Raw genomic sequence first — 19,690 nt, 5'->3', positions numbered from 1 at the left:
TTATATACCATGTTTAAGGTTACATAAATAACCAAGGAATTTTATTTGATATTCATAAAATATTCATAAATATATGCACATAAAATGATGAATAAACTCTTTTATTAAATAAATAATAAATATCCTTTTACATCTCATGCTTCTAGGACACTATTCCCAACAGAAACAGGTCAAGAGAAGAATGGATGTTGCAGGACTGACCTGAGAGCAGTTTGAAACCCTGTTCAATGAGCAGTATTTCTCTCAGAGTTATAGGGATGAAAAGACATTGGAATTCATGTCTCTACTACAAGGTGACATGTCTGTAAGGGAGTATGAGGCCAAGTTTACTGACCTATCCCGGTTTGCGCCATCTTTGGTAGAATCTGAACACCTTAGATGTCTTAAGTTTGAGAAGGGTCTCAAGAATTCTGTGAGGAGGTCATTGGTGGCTTTAAGGATCCAGAATTTTTGAGATTTGGTGGCTGCTGCTACTAGAGTAGAGTAGGATAACATAGCTTATCACCAGAGTAAAGAACAAGCTGGAAGAGTTTCAGTTTCTGGGGGTCCATTTGTTTCCGGCGGGCCACAGCGGAGTGGTAGAAGGAACCGTAACCAGGGGCAGCCTGGTGGGGGAGTGGTTAGCGGTGGCAGTAGTTCGTCAGGAAGTGACAGAAGTGCTCCATACGGGCCCAGGTGTCACCATTGTGGGCAGGTGGGTCATATTAGGAGGAATTGTCCTAATCGACCGCCGGCTCAACAAGCCCAAAGTGACGCTTCCTACAGTCAAGAAGGGCCATCACAATACATGCCACCATATCAGCCACAACATATGTCATACCCTCCTGTGCCGACTTATCAACCACCTCTATTTACATAATTCCGGCCTCAAGCGCTGAGACCAGTACAACCACCTCCACCACAACAGTATAAGCCTCCGACCCAACGGCCTAATGTTGGTGACAGAGGGAAAGGGAAAGTACATGGATAAGCTTATGCCATGGCAAGAGGCAGTTCTGGAGGTCAGACCAGCAACGCGGTGGTTGAGGGTATGATTCTAATCTCTCATTCTTTTGCTCACGTGTTGTTTGACACAGGTGCCACACACTCGTTTATATCAAGTTCTTTTGTACAGACTTTGAAACTGAAATCTGAGAATTTAGAAGTCTCGATGACTTTAAACTCTCCGCTGCGATGTGTGGAGGTAACGAGTGTATGTAAATCGTGTGAAATCATGATTGGCGGTGAGCGATTGAGAGCAGATTTGATTATTCTTCTGATGAGCTTGTTTGACGTGGTACTCAGAATAGATTGGTTGTCGGAATACATAGCAATTGTTGATTGTTACCGTAGGAGAGTGACTCTGATGACTAAGTCTGGAACAGTGATTTCTTATCGAGCATATATGAATCCAGTCCTAGGAGAACGACTGTTAAAATACAGTGTTGGGGGACGGATGAATCTAGCATGTTTTTCTTCCCTTTTTGCTTTGGAAGGTGAACCTGAGGTAATTGGAGATAGTGCGGGAATCCCTATAGTGGATGAGTTTACAGATGTATTTCCTGATGAATTACCTAGTTTACCGCCAGATCGGGAGATTAAATTTTGTATTGATTTAGATCCGGGAACGGCACCTATTTCCATTCCTTCATATCGGATGGCTCTGGTGGAAATGAAAGAGTTGAGAACGCAGCTTGAGGAGCTGTCAGAAAAGGGATATATCCGGAATAGTACTTCCCCTTGGGGTGCACTGGTGCTATTTGTGAAGAAGCACGACGGATTTATTCGGTTGTGTATTGACTACCGTCAATTGAACAGGGTGACTGTGAAGAACAAATACCCACTGCTAAGGATCGATGAATTATTCGATCAGTTGGGTGGATCACAGTTCTACTCTAAGATTGACTTGAGATCTGGGCACCATCAACTAAAAATCAAGGAGGAAGACATTCCGAAGACTGCTTTCAGAACTCGATATGGACACTTTGAGTTTCTTGTAATGCCTTTTGGGTTGACGAATGCCCTGGCTGCATTCATGGATCTAATGAACCATGTTTTCCGGCCGTACTTGGATCGGTTCGTGATCGTCTTCATTGATGACATACTGGTTTACTCGAAGACTTGGGAAGAACATGAGCAGCACTTGAGAATTATTCTTCAGACTCTTCGAGAACACCAGTTGTATGCTAAGAAGGAGAAGTGTGACTTTTGGCTGACAGAAGTGAAGTTCCTTAGGCATGTGATTTTTGGACAGGGAATTTCTGTAGATCCTTCCAAGATCGAGACTGTGCTACAGTGGGAAAGGCCGAAGAATGTAGCAGAGATTCACAGTTTCCTCGGACTTGTAGGGTACTATCAGCGTTTCGTGAAAGACTTCTCGAGTATTACTGCACCGCTGACTTGGTTGACCAAGAAAGAAGTCAGATTCCAGTGGGACGCTGAGTGTGAAAATGCTTTTCAGGAATTGAAGGTCAGACTAACAAGTGCACCAGTCTTGACTATTCCTGACAGTGAGGAACCATAAGAGGTGTATTCTGATGCCTCGGGGAGTGGGCTTGGCTGTGTCTTAATGTAAGAGGGACGCGTGGTAGCGTACGCATTTCGCCAATTAAGACCACATGAACGAAATTACCCCACTCATGATTTAGAACTGGCAGCAGTAATATTTGCTTTGAAGATATGGAGATGTTTTCTCTATGGAGCAAAGTTTCAGGTCTTTTCTGACCATAAAAGTTTGAAGTACTTATTTACTCAGAAAGATTTGAATCTCAGGCAAAGGAGATGGGTGGAGTATATGGAAGATTACAACTTCACTCTGCAATATCATCCTGGAAAAGCTAATGTGGTGGCTGATGCCCTTAGTAGGAAGACGACAGGGACTCTGGCGTCATTAGCTTTGGAAGATTGGAAAAGGACTGAAGTGGTGAGTGGGTATGATCTTCAGTTCTACGAAGATCGTAACCAGGCTATGATGTACAATTTGATCTCTACACCGGATATTGTGCAGCAGGTTAAGCAAAATCAATGGCAGGATCCACACCTCCAAGGAATTTGGATTCTGATCCAGAATGGAGAGCAATTCGAGGATTGGAGAATCTGAGAGGATGGAGCCTTGTATTTCTGCAACCGCCTTGCTGTTCCTAAGGCGGGTGAGGTAAAGAAGACGATTCTGTAAGAGGCACATAAATCGAGGTATGCTATTCATCCGAGAAGTACAAAGATGTACCAGGACCTGAAAAGACAGTATTGGTGGAGAAGCATGAAAAGAGACGTTCGTGAGTATGTCTCAGAATGTGTGACTTGCCTCCGGATTAAAGCTGAGCATCGGAAGCCAGCGGGAGAGTTACAACCTTTTCCTGTCCCTGGATGGAAATGAGAGCACATAACTATGGATTTTCTGATAGGGCTACTGAGAACCGAGTTGAAGCACGATGCCATATGGGTGGTGGTGGATAGGTTGACAAAGTCCGCTCACTTCATACCGTTTCGTGCGACGTATTCTCAGAAAATTCTATCAGAATTGTACCTGGAGCACCTCGTGAGACTACACGGAGTGCCACTGTCTATCACGTCAGATCGTGACACGCGTTTTAATGCAAGGTATTGGAAGAGTTTTCAGGAAGCCATGAGAACAGACTTGAATTTCAGCACGGCATTCCATCCTCAGACTGATGGGCAATCTGAAAGGGTAATTCAGATTCTGGAGGATATGCTTCATGCTTGTATTCTGGAATTTGGAGGAAACTGGAAGAAATACCTACATCTAGCTGAGTTTGCTTATAACAACAGCTATCAGGCTAGTATTAGAATGACACCGTTTGAAGCTCTGTATGGTCGTCCTTGTAGGTCACCTGTGTGTTGGTTGGAACCAGAGGATCGACTCAGCACTGGACCGGAAATCATTCAAGAGAATAATGAGAAGATAGTTGTGATTCGGGAACGACTGTTGACAGCTCAAAGTCATCAAAAAAGTTATGCTGACAGAAGGCGTAGGCCTTTAGAATTCCAAGAGGGCGACTTTGTCTTGCTGAAGGTTTCCCCACGCAAGGGAGTTGTTCGATTTGGTGTGAAAGGGAAACTTGCACCAAGGTATGTGGGACCATTTTTGATCGTGCAACGAATCAGAGTGGTGGCTTATCGGTTGGCTTTACCGCCTGAACTATCTCACGTGCATGACGTGTTTCATGTCTCCATGCTTTGGAAATGTCAACCTGAGCCGGAAGCTGTAGTGCAGTGGTTTGACGTTCCGATACAGTATGATGCATCATACGAGGAGGCACCCGTTCAGATTCTTGATCAGAAAATAAAGAGTCTGCGTCATCATGAGATTCCCTTAGTGAAAGTATTATGGCAGCACCATGGAGTTGAGGAAGCGACATGGGAGCTTGAAACGACGATGCAGGAGCAGTATCCGTATCTGTTCACACTTAGAGGTAGGCTTTAATTTCGGGGACGAAATTGCCTAAGGGAGGTGGAGCTGTAACACCTTGAAGAATTAATTGAGATTAATTAAGGTAATTGAGATTATTAGTGTGCCTAATCTGGATTATTAATTGAGTATAAATTAATAAATGTTTCTGACACGAGTGAGTTTAAATAGTTCCAAGGTATTTAAATTATTATCGGTAATTTATTTTAACCCAGAAGTGTGTATGGGCGCATTTCTGGATTGCTCTTTTAAAATATTGTACACATGTCCTTTTCTTTTCTTTTCATTTTCTTTTCTTTTCTCCCTTTCTTTTTCCTTCCCGTGCATCTCTCCCTCTCACTCTCACTCTCACTCTCCCGTGCATCTCTCTTTCTCATTTTTGTCCCAAATCAAACGGATCTTGAACCAAAGAAAGATTTAGAGAAGTTTTCAACGTTAAGAGTAGGATTCGAGGTAAGATTACTGAAAGAACCTCTCTTGAATCTCAAGTGTTTGAATTTCAAAACTTTTTTTTGGTTCAAACCGAATTTTGATGGTTTTTGAGTAAAACTAAAGTAGAAATTGGAGATCTTGGGCTCTTTGGACTTGTTTTAGGACCTAGAACCTAGATCTAGTGGTTTTCCTTTGAAATATTTCAATTTAGGACTGGATTTGTAGGTTTTTGGACTGATTTCCGTGAGCTTCTCTCGCGCAGCTGATTCCACCGGTCGACCCGTGCGGTCGACCGGATCACATGAAAACTGGTCGACCAATGCGATCGACCGCATTACAGGCTGACCGGTCGACCGGTGTGCACACTACCGTTCGACCGGTAGTGCTGCACTGCTCTGTCACCGGTCGACTGGTGCACACGGGTTTGACCCTGTTTGGCCTGAAAAATGCTGTTTTGACCCTTGTTTTCGGGGAGAACCCAAATTAGTTTCATTTGGGGACTTGAGATGAATGGATTAGCATCTTTAATCCTTGTTTTGAGATTGAAAACCCTTGGAATGATAATTTGAAACATGAAAATGGATTAGGGCACACTAATAGGAAATCTTGGTTGGAAATTGAGATTTGGATTGCTTTAGGAATGAGAATTAATCCTAAAGTGTTGTCTTGCATCAATGATCCCTGAGGATTTAGACTGAAGGGGCTTGAGGAAGCGGAAGCCGGAAAGGGCAACGCTAGTCCCAGGTTTGATAGTGCGAGGTAGGATTTCTATCCCTTTTCCTTGTGAGCCTATTTTTAAAAGGATTTTGGCATTGAAAATGTATTAAAGAAAGGGAATGGCTTGTGAAAGAAAAATGCTTTGAAAACCATGGCTTGTTTAGTCATGGAACCTCATGGCTTGCCCAGTCATGGGGCCCGCGGCTTGAGTAGTTCGTGGGGTCATAAAAACGATTTCAGAAAAGTTAATGAATGATTTTTTAAGCAAAGAGATCTTGTGAACTGGTAATATAGTCTATTACTATAAGCCTAGATAGGATGCGGAGAGTGCATCCTCGGGGGCAGAACCCGAAACTCGGTCCGGGTAGGCGAGACACTTGGTTAGGTAAGTAATTTGTACTAATTACTTGCTGAAGCCTGTAAAACGGTTATTTTCAGTTATATTTCCTTTGAGAAAAAAGATGTGAGGATTCGACTGTCTGTTGGAACTGATTGTGTTATTTTTTTCACTTATTCATTTATTTATAACGTTTATTTCAAATTATATCCTACTGGGCCTTTCGCTCACGTTTTATGTTTTAAATGTATTAAACCCCTCCCAGGAGATTCTAGGAGCGGTGCACAGTAGCTGGATAATTGCTACAGAGCAGCTGAGTTGTGCTGCTGTTGGAATCAAGTGAGGATACATCCTCTTGGATAAATGTAAGGAATTTGAGAAATTCTGTAAACTTATGAAATATTTGGATTAACTAGACTGTGGTTGATGTCTATTGTAATGATTACTTACATGTTCATGTATGTACGATACTGTATGTCCTGTGGGTGGAGCCCTGTGTGTTGTCAGAGGCTCGGGATTCTGTAGGTTAATTTATATTTTAATTCAGTCGAGTGAGGCTCGTCTGGGAATCTGCTTTATTAACCCCTAATCGAGCTCCACGTCACCCACCCCGTTTGGGGGGCGTGACAGGTTGATTCTGAGTTTTGGGTGAGAAAATGAGTGAGAAGAGAGAAGAAAATATTATAGTCGGAGTTCTAGGCTTTTTGCTGAAATAGACCAAAAAATGAAGTCTAAACATGATAGAAACCAAGCAAAAGTAAAGTGACCTTATAGTAGGACAAGTGTCTAGGTTTTTCTAAGCCTCTAACAGCTGTCCTAACATCATAAAATCAGCTCTAAAGTTTCTATTTTTCTTCTTCAATTAGGTGCCTAAAGTTATTTGCTAACATAGCCTTCTCTCACAAAAACTCAAAATAACAACTAAGTCCTCAACACATTTACTAAAACCATATAATAAAATATAAAATAATAATTCATCATTAAATCAATCATAATAGAGGTAAAATATCATATTAAATAATCATAATAAATATCATTTTTTTCTTCATAAGTTTAGCATATTGAGTTCCCACATCGAGCTAGTTGTACTGCACATTAAAACTAAAAACTTGATTAAGAAAGCTATAAGTTTAATAAAATCATATGATAGCTAAATAACAAAATATAATGCCAAGAAATAACTTTGAGATAAATAGTAAATGTAGTGCATGATTTTAATTTACTAAATTTATTTATTATTGGCTTAAGGCTTAATTAAATCTCAGGTATTACAATTTTGTTGGTATCGATATTGATTTGGAATTTTTTTAGTATCGATGATTTTCAGATTTGATTGTTCAGAAATTTTTATTGTTCAATCTTTGGTTTGTGTTTCACTTAGTAATCTTTTTATTTTTGGATAGTATTGTGGAACTAGGAGGATGTTTGTTTACTGTATTCATCCATGATTCTGAATCATGATTCATGATTCTTTACAGTGTTTTTCTCTCACAAAAAATACACGTAAAACGAGAATGGTTCTGAATCATGATTCTGAATATACGAACCAAACATCCACTAGGTAATTGTATAGAAAAATATTGAATAATCTGGTAGATTACAGAAAGTAATCTACATAATTATTCTTTGGCGACTTGTGCCGAGATCAGAGATGCTTGACCATTTGTTTTCTTAAAAATTAAAATAAAAAATAATTTAGTAAATTACAAAAAAAAAAAAAAAAAGATCCATACATCTTTGTATATTTTCAAGCATGAATTTGGACACTTGTACAAAATAAATCAGTCCATTCAAGTACAACTAAACCTAGCTAGCGTAGAGGATTTGAAATGATTTTATAAAAATAAACCCGCTCGATCTAAAAATCTTATGCCTCGTTCATTTCACCGTTTCAGTTTTGTTATAGTTAAAAGTTCTTATATAAAATTACATTTAATTTTTCTGTTACAGTTAAAAACTTTCACATAAAGTTAAATTTCAATTCAAATTGAAAATTTAATTCGATAAATTAAACCAGTCTTTAATTTTATTAGTACACTCCTTATTCAAAATTATTATAAGATTATTGGGTATGAATAAAATGACAAACTTAACCTCGAAAAAGGTGACACTTAGGAATTTCATCATAACACAACTTAAACTGGATAGGCCTCAATAATTGAGGGCATAGCTGGAATCCTGATGATTTTATTGCGAGGGAAGCCTGCTTCCTCTAACAGCTTCTTCCACTCAAGCTCGGTTCTCTCCCTTCCAACACCACGAAATGCCAACAAACCCAAATCAAATCTTATCCGCATTTCATCATATAAGAAGACAACATCATTGCTTTCCAATGACTCCAAAACGATATCCACAATAATGACCTTGCCAGTCTTCTCTGGTATTGATTGGCGACAATTTCTTAAAATCTTGATGCATTGTTCATCAGTCCAATTATTAAGCACCTTCTGCATGTATTAAGTAAGCATATATGACGTCTTATAAAAGAGAACTTCGAAAAAAAATAGTGTAAAAAACTACTTAATATGAGAAAAAATTTGTTTTAGTGCGCGAGTTAAGGAAAAATAAAAGGATAATATTTCATATAACGAGCAATACGCTGGAAAATAAGATCAAGTATGTAGAAGTATATCGTAATAAAAGGATTAAAAAAGCAAAATAACTCTGAAATAAGAAAAGGTAAAAAGTAAAACAAAAGAGCAGAACATGAGTGAGAGGTCCACCCATGGCCAAAGGAGAAGGATGGATTACAAAGCAGATTGATGCTCAAAATTATGTTTCTACCTTTTTATGTGTTTTAATTACTACCCTATTAGCTTTTCTATCTGATTACTTTTTTTAATTGTAAGTATATCCTAACGGTAATATCACACTTAACTCCATAATAAAATGAAGAGTTCGAATTTCCCACCTCTAAGTTCAGAAGAAAAAAAAATTGGTTCAATCAGTAAAGAAAAATTAAACAAAAAGCAAAATAGACCTGCCCATTTTTTCTTTTTTTTAATCTTTCACTTTCTTTGCTTTTAGATAACCCTTGATTGTATTACCTTCATAAAAATGGCATCTGCGCAGGGAATAGCCTCAAACATGTCTCCTGCCACGTGAGTGACTCCATCGTATGAAGGAGCCATAGCAATAATATCTGGCAAATCAAAGTTAAAGCCTTTGATATGCGGATGAGCTTTCACAATCTCATAAATAGTCTCACCTGTAAAACCTCCGACATCGATCAATGATCCCATGCAACTAAACTCATTTTTTAAAGCTGATAAGACTGGATCCATCACCATATTGGCCAAATTGATCATTCCATCTTTGAACCACTTTTTGCTCTTGGGGTCCACTGTTGATTCTCCAACGAAATCATGGCCAAAGGCCGCCTTATACGGAACAACACCGTGTCTGACGCTGTCACTAAGGTGATCAAATGCGTCAATTACCAGCCGTCGATTTTGCATCATTATAACGGGTGCCAAGCTCGGCTCTGACTCCCACAGTATCCATCTCGATTTTTCGGTCAACCCGTATCGAGTCTGATGATGATGAGGATGATCACCACTTGAGGAGTCGTGATCATCGCGATGTGCGGTGAAGATCTTCTTGCAAACAAGCAGTCTCAGAATGCGTTCGAGGTAGTGGATGTTTGGAGAGGTTGAGCCAGAAATAGAGGAAGCTATTTGGGATAAAGTGACGGGGCAACCGTGGGAATGAATAATATCGGCTATTCGGAGCTCCACAGCACATTTCAATACCAACGAATCCATATGGCTGTACATCACTTGCCAAATGTCTGCTTGGCCTCTTTGCATTTCGTCCACATGATGATCTATTCCCTCCATAGCTCTTCCTATCTCTTACTTTCTAGTTTCTAGCTCGCTCAATCAAGGTATAGTAATGGGTTTGGAGAGGCAAACATTTAATATATATATATATATATATATATATATATATATGGGTTATACAGTTTTTTATGATAGAAGAACTGAAATCATTAAAATGACGGTATAAAAAAATCACATCCAAATAACTAATTCATACAATATTACGTTGGGGAATGAGCCATCTTGAAAATAGTGTATTACAATATTAAAGTGACCAAATGAGATTAGAAAATAGAGGAGTGTAAAATTGCAGAAGTTGGTCTGTCTGATCAATCAGGAGGATGTTAATGTCTTGCTAACTTTCATATCTCTCTCAATTTCATGAAACAAAAGAGATCACAAAACAAAAATTTTTCCTAAAACACTTTACAAGATTGCCACCGTCTTTTTATTCAACCAACATCTTTTTTTTTTTCCTCTTTATTCCACAACATTTTACTTACAAAAACTCATATGCAAGAGAGATAGAGATGTGATGGCTAGCCACTCTAAAGAGATTGTAAGAGTCGCTGCATCTTTTTTTTAATTATTATTATTTTTTTATTTTGGTAACCTCTAATTTAACAAAGCATCATATGGAATCTTGTTAATTATAAAATAATAAAAAGTGCCTTTAGGTTTTTAAAAATGACGTCATGGTACTCAGAGCCACTCTTTGTGATGTATAAGTGACTTTCTTCATATTTTTTTTAATTTTTAATCTTTAGTTTTATATAATAATATTATGAAATTAATTTGGGGTTTATTGACAAAAGGGTAAGCTAAAAATTTCATGTTCTAAAACACGAGCTCAGAGTTCCGAAAGTGGTATTTTTGAAAACCACAAGTTACCTTTTTAATATTTTCCCAAATAATAAGATACCAATGTGATATCAGATTAAAACCGTTGGAAAAACATAATTTATGAACCATATTAAGTGGACATTTTGAAGTTATATTTTGAGTGGGCTCCACTTGTCTTTGTGAAAGATCAAAGTGGATACTGAGTTCTCCTTCGTGAGATCTTCGAAACAGTATTTTTTTTTGCTCAAAATGGTACTTGAGTGAATGAAAAATGGATGCTCAAAATGCACGAATGTCGCTCTAGAAGACTGGCCCGCGCAGGCTTATTTTCACCACTTCCGTTAATTTTTACCAGCTCAAAAACTGACGATATAAATGACAGCTAATACCGGAATTAAGCCTCAAATGGTTTTGAATTAATGGAGAATTAATCAGATGTGAATTATGGAATTCAATCCGGAATTGAATGCGGAAAACTCCAACAGCCACCTCTGAATGATTATAAATTGGTGTCCCTTCTCATTGTTTTGACACACCAAAGAAATCTTAAGAGTATCTCAGATCATTCTAGTTGTTAGGCAATCTTAGAGTGATAGAGTTTGGGCACTTTTTTAGTTCACCGGAGAAGTTTCGTTATGCATTGTTGCTCTTCGTTGACCGTTGTATCTAAAGAGACAGACGCCGGAGATCCTCAAGCACCAACGGTGAAGGATCAATCTGTTTTAAAGACATCGTGTGGTACACGGGCCTCAATTTCAACGTGTCATTTCAAATTTCGTTCTTATATTTTTTTACCTACTTTGTTGTTGTAATTTGTATTTGCCAGTTCCTACTGTCTAATTTATTTTTCCATTAACCTGTTTGTCTCTTATTATTATCCTATAAGAACCAAAATGATAATAACTTTTTTTTTTCTTTTTCTACATATTGAAATTAGGGTTTTTATTATTATGGTTACATTGGTAGCCGGGAAATATTAAAAATGTACATCATAACTAATTTCATAAAATTATAAAAGAAAATAAAACAAAAGATTAGACACAAAATTGTAGTCCATCTTCAACTAGAGATTGAATTTTAGAACCTAAACAACTTCGTTGAGAGCTCCGTGAACCTAGAGATTTAACGCCGAATTTTGCCAAATTAGTCATTAAATTTACACATTTAATGACAGTTTTTACAAAAATCATCGTTAAAAGTAGCACGTTTAACGACAGTTTCTATAAAACCGTCGCTTAAAGTGCTTCCACTGGACTTTTACACACATATTAGACGACGGTTTTTTAAACGACTGACATTTAATGACTATAGATAAGATGAAGATTTTTAAACCGTCTTCATAATTTTTAACGATAATTATTAACCGTCATCTAATATACTATTTCTACTGGTGATGTTAATTTAAGACATAACCTAATAATAACATAGAATCATCAAGACCTGAACTCTTTACATTAGCATATCGGTATTCACTGTCAATCATTTTGATGTTAAATTAATTAAACTGAATGTACTTGTAAATCCTAACTAAAATTAAACATTTCAAAATTTTCAGGGGTTTCACACAATAGGCATTGACCCACAACCCGAGGGTAGTTGACGGTGGAGATTGTTGCCATCTCAAAGATATAAGGGTGGAGAACATGCTTTCGGTGACGTCTTCTTCAAATGATGTACAGTTCACCAGAAAAAGTCCAAAAACCAGCAGAGACCGCAGTGGACTATTATTTTTTTTTTCCTACCTCTCACGAGGGAAACACAATTATGTAAGCTCGTTTATTTCACTGATTTAAATTTTCAATTTTAAGTTTTTACCGTTAAAAATTCTCAGAAAATGTCACATTTAATTTTTTTTACTACAATTAAAAGTTATAAGAAAATGTGATATCTCAGCTCGAATTGAAAAGGGAATGAGATAATAGTTTATTTGAAGAGAAAGAGAGAAGATTAGACAACTTCTTCATCATCGATGATGTTTATCGAATTTGCAAGTGCACGAGTTGTGAAAAGTAATAAAATAGTGAGAAAAATATAGGACTGGCAATCCGGGTAGCGATACGACGACACGACTCGAAACCCGCACGAAATTAGCGGGTTTGAGTTTATCATAAATAGGTCCGGGTCAAAATCATGTCAAACCCGTGAAACACGATTAAATAATGTGTCATTTCCGGGTCCCCCCCCCACCCCACAATCCCCCCGCCATAACTTGTTTATTAAATGTGTCATATTTGGGTAACACGAATACACAACCCGTTTATTACCCATTTTATAAACATGTTCAAAAATATATTTAGAAATAGGTTAACACGACCCATTTATCACATATTTTATAAATATGTTCAAAAATAGGTTCATAAATAGGTTAACACGACCCATTTATCACCCATTTTATAAACGGATTGACAGGTAATCAACGGGTTGACACGACACGTTTATGACCTGTTTAATAAACGGGTTATTCGTATCGTGTTGTGTCAACACGCCAATATACAAGTCGTGTTTGGGTTTTGTATTTCGACACGATTAATAAACGGGTCGTGTTCGTGTCAGGCCTATTCGTGTCAACTAAGGAGGTCAACACGACACTTTGCAAGTGCACGAGTTGTGAAAAGTAATAAAATAGTGAGAAAAATATATCATTCTACAAGGATTGCGTTTAATTATGGTCCAAGACCAAAATTGTTAGAACCAACAAAAAAGATGACTAATTAAAGTAAATAAAGGAAAATAATCTAACAATAAAATTGAGGTTAAAGGATCATTCTGATTCATCATAGCTAGTCGTTCATAAATGTTTTAATTGTCTTAATAACTATTCCTTATTGTTGATAGTTGAGTTCCCTCAATGTATCCTTTAATCTCTCTTGAGTATTAAGAAAATATTGTAACACGTAAACCTCTCAAAATTTATTAAGAATAACGAGACACGAGTCCATAGATATCTCTATCCTACAAAGTCATCATCGAATTTCATAAATAGGTTTAAACAATTATCACTTCTAGTCTCTAATTAAATCCCTAATCATGCAAATGATGTGATGACATAAATACAATATATCACCTTTTAAATTATCAATATACATATACACACACACACATAACTTGCCTTTTCCAAGTTTTTTTTTTTGGGATAAAACATTGACTTTTTTTATTATTTATTTTTTTTGTTGACAGTATGTGCAAGTTGCTTTTTCCATCTTGACAGTGTATGGATATGGTTGGCATAAATTCCAACCTATGCAGATATTATATGTGGACTATCAAGTTGGAAAAGAAAATTAATTATTGTCATTTATGACGCAACAATTATTGTACATTTCTTGACAATTATTGTATGCAACAATTATTGTCTTTTTTATGTGTGTACTGCCAAATAAAGAGTCTTTAAATCTTCCCCACAAAATTAAAGTATAAGAGGCAGTTTAAGCCTTATTTAACTATCTTTAAGATGTTCTCAATTAAGAAAACTTTAACTGACTATGAAAAAATTAAGAATAAATTTTTAAAGTGTTGTGTTGACAACCATGATCAGTTCCAACATCGTAATACTCTATGAAAAAATTAAAAATTCTTCATACCGTTGCCATTCAAAAAGAACAAATCACATTCAAATGAACAAATCATACACTATTAAGTTGGAGAATCAACTGTTGATAATGGATGGTGTACTGCAATATTAAAATTACCAAATCATATTAAATTAAATCTTTGAGGAGTGAGAATTGAAAATGTTGGCTCATCCGATCAATCAGATGTATGATAACGTCTTGTCAATGATACATGTCCAATTTGTGGATTGAATGTTAATGAACGGTTCAATTAGCTCGTTATCGATTATTAATTTTTTTTTTCTCATTTTACACTATTGTCAGTGTGTTTTTACATGAATTAGCTCTTTGTCCTTTTCAACATTTAACTTGCAAAAACAAATATGCAATATGTATTCCAATATCTACATGTAACGACCCTTTACTCGCCTTTATGGTTTTTTTTTCTTCTTAATTTAACATAAAATGTGTAGATATAGTAAAATTCGCAGAAAAACATAAGAAAAATTAATCAATTTGAATACTAAAGGTACGTATTAAAACATATATATATATTAAAAAAAAAAACTTAAATGACACCCATATATTTTTTTTAACCTAATAAACCACAGTCAAATAAACAAAGCTAAAGAAAATTAAGAACCAGTGAACCAGTTTAATAATGGGAATATACGCTGATCTTATCTCTGCACTAGCATGTTGGAAAAGAAAATTTGTTAAATTGCATTTTCTATGATCAGGATACCTATCATTGAACTTTTATTAAATGATTGTATAAAAAATCACATTTTATTGAATAAATGTTATAAAATTGGTCGTGGGAATCAATCAGACAACCACCATGATTATGATATACTAAGGTACTAAGGTACTTTTAGAAATAAATAATTGCTAATGCGTTTCATCACGCTGAATGCTTTTTTTTTTTTTGGCTGAATATGCATGAATGCTTAATTAGTTGTGTTATATGTCGGTGAAAAAGACAGTGCACATGTGGTTCTGTAGCTGGATTCAGAAAAATTATTACCCCACATAGTTAGTTGTGATCTCTCTCCCTATTTTAGTCAAAGTTCTTACTATCGTTAAATAATTTAAAACTAAAGAAAATTGTGGGAATCTATGCAGAGACAAATCACATTCAATCGAACAAATTCATACAATATTAAGTTGGAGAATCAATTGAGCAAAAAGAGTTGGAGAATCAAACATTGATAATAGTGTATACTGGAATATTAAAATGACAAAATCATATTAAAATCATATTAATGTTGGTCTCTTTTCCTATATGCGACGTCCAACACGAGATTGAACCTCCATGGCACAATGCACTCTACCCCCTTCCATGCAAAGAACTTTGAATTTTCAGTTTTAAGTTTTTACCGGTAAAAGCTATCAAAAAATGTCATTATCTAATTTTTTCTACTACAGTTAAAAGTTTTAAGAAAATGTCATATCTTAGCTCAAATTGAGAAGCGAACGAGATAATAGTTTATCTGAAGAGAAAGAGAGAAGACCAGCAACTTCTTCATCATCGATGATGTTTATCGAATTTGCAAGTGCACGAGTTGTGAAAAGTAATAAAATAGTGAGAAAAATATATCATTCTACAAGGATTGCGTTTAATTATGGTCCAAGACCAAAATTGTTAGAACCAACAAAAAAGATGACTAATTAAAGTAAATAAAGGAAAATAATCTAACAATAAAATTGAGGTTAAAGGATCATTCTGATTCATCATAGCTAGTCGTTCATAAATGTTTTAATTGTCTTAATAACTATTCCTTATTGTTGATAGTTGAGTTCCCTCAATGTATCCTTTAATCTCTCTCGAGTATTAAGAAAATATTGTAACACGTAAACCCCTCAGAATTCATTAAGAATAACGAGACACAAATAAAATTACACGAGTCCATAGATATCTCTATCCTACAGAGTTATCATTGAATTTCATAAATAGGTTTAAGCAGTTATCACTTCTAGTCTCTAATTAAATCCCTAATCATGAAAATGATAACCAAACGTTCGCATGTATTAAGCATACAAAAGAAACACTCAACAGTAAGGGAATAAACCATAAATTAATTCCAAATAGGAAATATTCAAGTATTCATAGCTTGGGACTTGGCTACATCATAGCCGTAGAACAATTAAACTATTCCATAAAGAAAAATAATTAACTACAAATCAAGTGCTCAAACATTCTAAAAAAACAAAAATAAAATATAACAAACTAGGAATGAAAAACTTATGTAGAGGTGTCACAATTCTCCAAACTCTAATTCCATTCTCCTCTTTCCTTGTTCTTGTTACTTTAAGAAGCCCTCTCCTTGAGATTTTGTGGAAAAATAAAATGCTAAGATTAAAACTAAAAATAAAAGGAGCACTTAGACATGCTTTTGACGACTGACGTGAACTCAGAGTCAAGACAGATGATCGTGTAGATCGTCGGCAAGGAAACACAAGTCAAAGCACACGAAGGGCTGCGCGTGTGGCAGAAAGTCTCTTTTTTTGGTATGGTTTGGGTCTTTCTTAGGCGTGTTCATTTGATGACTCAAGTCATATACTATAGTATTTTTTCTCATAAAAATTTAAATATAATTTTTTTACTACAGTATTTTTCTCTCACATATACAACTCAAGTGTTTTTTTTTTTAAGTTTGGTCTGGGTCTCTTTTGGATATGTTCATTTGATGACTCAAGTCATATTTTTACAATATTTTCTATCATAAAAATTCAAATTCAACTTGTTTACTACAATATTTTTCTCTTACATATACAACTCAAGTCATATTTTTTTTTTAAGTCTGGTCTGGGTCTCTTTTGGGTACGTTCATTTAATGACTTAAGTTATATTGCTACTGTGTTTTCCCTCATAAAAATTTAAATTTAACTTTTTACTACAGTCTATTCATTTAAGGGAGAAAGAGAAAAATAGGCCAAGACTTGAGATGAATTAAAATTAATAGATCAATAGTTTACATAAGTTAATAAATAGGCAAAATTACTGCTTTTGTCTATAACTATGAACCATAACTTGACAAGTTATTAACGGTTTTTGTCTATAACTTGTCTGGCTATGAACCATAACTTGATAAGTTTGTCCATAACTTATCTGGTTATAAACCATAACTTAACAAGTTATGACCTATTAATTTCTATAACTAAAAATTGACCTATATACTTTCTTAAGCTTTTCATATTGGCCTATTTCCTACTATTTTCGTTCATTTAATGCCTCAAGTCATATTGCCACAGTATTTTCTCTCACAAAAATTCAAATTTAACTTTTTTACTACAGTGATGTTCATTTAATGCCTCAAGCCATATTGCTACAGTGTTTTCTCTCACAAAATTTAAATTCAACTTTTTTACTACAATGCTTTTCTCTCACATACACAACTCAAGTCTTTTTTTTATTTTTTTTTTATTTTTTAAGTATGGTCTTGGTCTCTTTTGGGTATGTCCATTTGATGACTTAAGTCATATTATTACAATGTTTTCTCTTACAAAAATTCAAATTCAACTCTTTTACTACAATATTTTTCTCTCACATATACAACTTAAGTCATGCAAAAGAACAAACTATTATTTTTGATCCATTTTAATACTTTGTATTGACCTCTTTATTTTATTTAAACTTAACATTGCTACAATTGCCCTCTTCACCTAATCTACCTACACAAATTACTAAGAGAGAAATCTAAATAAAAAAGTAATTAAAGATCAAATAATTAGAAAATAAAAATAAAATGCAAATAGAACAAGCGATAAAGTTAATTTAAAATGCAAATTAGATAAAAATAATTCAAATAAATTAAAATAATTCAAAATCTCATGAACATAGATGATTTTCTCGCATAAAAGTGCTAAAAATAACATTATTTTGCAGAGTTATCTGTGGACATTGTTGGTGGCCAGCGCGAGTGACGAGAGGCAGCGACCTGCGGGCTATGGTCGGTATGCATAGTGACATTGAGAGAGAGAGAGAGAGAGAGAGAGAGAGAGAGAGAGAGAGAGAGAGAGAGAGAGAGAGAGAGAGAGAGAGAGAGAGAATGGTTTGAAGATCAACAAAATTTCGTGATCTGCTGCCGAACTTATTGCAATTCAAACTTGGCAAATTTTTGAGTGGATAAAACACTTCTAGAGCTTCTCTTTTGTCCCCAAACTCTCCAGTATTTTCAAATTCACCATAATTCACTTAAAACGTTTGCACCCATGTCTGTAGAATTATAGTTATGACGCGAAATAATTAATAAGAACTTATTATTATTATTTTTTTCATTCAAATCAACTGCTTTTACATACATACACTAGGATTATTAATTTAATTCAAAAGCATATTGACGTACAAGTGAATACACCAACACATATTAGTTAACCGGAAGTCGTCGTAGGTGTGTGATGAACCCATAAGAGATTACCATGCGGAGGGAAGATATGGCACACAGGATTTCCAGGCTCAATCCCAAGCACGCGGAAGGATACATGATTTGGGTCCCAGTCCGAGGTGTCCAGATGACAAGCCGCAACAGCATCAAGTACGTCTCCATTTTCGCCGCGAAATAAAATCTTGTACACCTTGCTTCCCCCTTCCTGGGTGTGGCAATGGAAGACGATATAAGGGTAAGGCATGGTGTGGCATCCTATCATCTTAGAGGTTAAAACCTCTCTAGGCATTTCCATAATGGTGTAATTTTGGAAACTAGTAGTACTGGTTTCACTGTAACTAGTTGCACTGTGAAAGCTGGATGTTAGAGGAGTGGGGTGATTTTCATGATCACCAGAGTTGTCCAACTTGAAGATACGGAGTGCGAAATCAAGCATGGATTCCAAGGAAGTGGCACAAAATTTGGTCTCTCCCTTGATAGGAGGACACTCGCAGGCTCGGAGTGTGTCTTCCATGGCTTTGGCTTGTTTAGATCCTTGAGGGGAAGAGAACAACTTGACAAGGCTAGGGAGTTGTTTTAAAGAAAAAGGAATTGAATCAGCTTCATCTCTTGGTAAAAAATGGGAACTTGACGTGAGTTTTTTTGAAAAATGGAAGGGTATTGTTTTTCCCACTTCAAGGTCGTTCAGATTGAAGAAAAGTGAGGATGATGGATTGATATTATGAGCATGAAGATTCATATGTTCTGCTCCTTTCATTCTTAATCTTTCGACATAATCAATATTTTGATGATCATCACCGTCATGCTTGCGATCAAATTCGTCAACTAGCTGTTGATTCATGTCCTTTTTGCCATCAATACAACGAGAAATCTGCAGAAACATTAATAAATAGCAAGTAACATATATGAATCTGGGAAATAATTTACATGCTTGAAGAAGAAAATTGAAAAGTAGTACTCCTCCAGAAAGTTTCTAATTCACTATGGGCATGTTTATTATTTGATCGTATTAGAACATGTAAACGTTTTATATATATATATATATATATAAAGAAACAATAATTATAATTACCAAGACCATCAAAAGGAGTGCATAAAGCGAAAGACTCCTCCAATGTGCAGAACCAATCGCCATCTTTCGATATTCACCAGAACTCCCTTCCTCCAGTTCATATACCACTACTTGATTAAAT

General features: G+C 35.8%; 3 protein-coding genes across 4 annotated transcripts in view; all 3 read right to left on the bottom strand.

Annotated features, from left to right (window-relative positions):
• Positions 1–353, bottom strand: part of LOC21408603 (exopolyphosphatase PRUNE1) — a 15,524-nt gene extending 15,171 nt beyond the window's left edge. The window contains exons 1-2 of the mRNA XM_024167040.1: positions 335–353; positions 202–220 (exon numbers count right to left, since the gene is read on the bottom strand). Of these exons, the coding sequence (XP_024022808.1) occupies positions 202–220; positions 335–353 (38 nt within the window). The remainder of the gene's footprint in view (positions 1–201; positions 221–334) is intronic.
• Positions 354–7,935: 7,582 nt separating this feature from the next.
• LOC21408602 (desmethylxanthohumol 6'-O-methyltransferase) lies at positions 7,936–9,794 on the bottom strand. 2 transcript variants are annotated; one of them, XM_024167066.1, is made up of 3 exons: positions 9,103–9,794; positions 8,942–9,036; positions 7,936–8,341 (listed from the first exon to the last, which is right to left on the bottom strand). In XM_024167066.1, exons 1-3 carry the CDS (start codon positions 9,731–9,733, stop codon positions 8,030–8,032), a joined length of 1,038 nt encoding a protein of 345 aa, XP_024022834.1. In that variant the 5' UTR covers positions 9,734–9,794; the 3' UTR covers positions 7,936–8,029. The 2 variants fall into 2 exon arrangements, with proteins under 2 accessions (XP_024022834.1, XP_010098487.1); XM_010100185.2 differs by having other exon boundaries at positions 8,942–9,794.
• An 8,564-nt stretch (positions 9,795–18,358) lies between these two features.
• On the bottom strand, positions 18,359–19,690 carry LOC21408601 (BURP domain-containing protein BNM2A). Its single transcript, XM_010100184.2, has 2 exons — positions 19,570–19,690; positions 18,359–19,368 (listed from the first exon to the last, which is right to left on the bottom strand). Exons 1-2 carry the CDS (start codon positions 19,630–19,632, stop codon positions 18,484–18,486), a joined length of 948 nt encoding a protein of 315 aa, XP_010098486.1. The 5' UTR covers positions 19,633–19,690; the 3' UTR covers positions 18,359–18,483.

Source organism: Morus notabilis, unplaced genomic scaffold, assembly GCF_000414095.1.
Source record: "Morus notabilis unplaced genomic scaffold, ASM41409v2 Scaffold276, whole genome shotgun sequence".
In the NCBI taxonomy this organism is placed as follows: domain Eukaryota; kingdom Viridiplantae; phylum Streptophyta; class Magnoliopsida; order Rosales; family Moraceae; genus Morus; species Morus notabilis.
The sequence above is the reverse complement of the archived record's forward strand: the minus strand, read 5'-3'. Positions and strand labels throughout refer to the sequence as shown.

Bases quoted from the DNA above. Each gene is read 5' to 3' on its own strand.
- LOC21408602 (XM_010100185.2), bottom strand. From the start codon at position 9,733: ATGGAGGGAATAGATCATCATGTGGACGAAATGCAAAGAGGCCAAGCA. The intron at 8,342-8,941 runs GTAATACAATCA...TAATACATGCAG, and splicing joins CAGATGCCATTTTTATGAAG to AAGGTGCTTAATAATTGGAC.
- LOC21408601 (XM_010100184.2), bottom strand. From the start codon at position 19,632: ATGGCGATTGGTTCTGCACATTGGAGGAGTCTTTCGCTTTATGCACTC. The intron at 19,369-19,569 runs GTAATTATAATT...ATGTTTCTGCAG, and splicing joins CACTCCTTTTGATGGTCTTG to ATTTCTCGTTGTATTGATGG.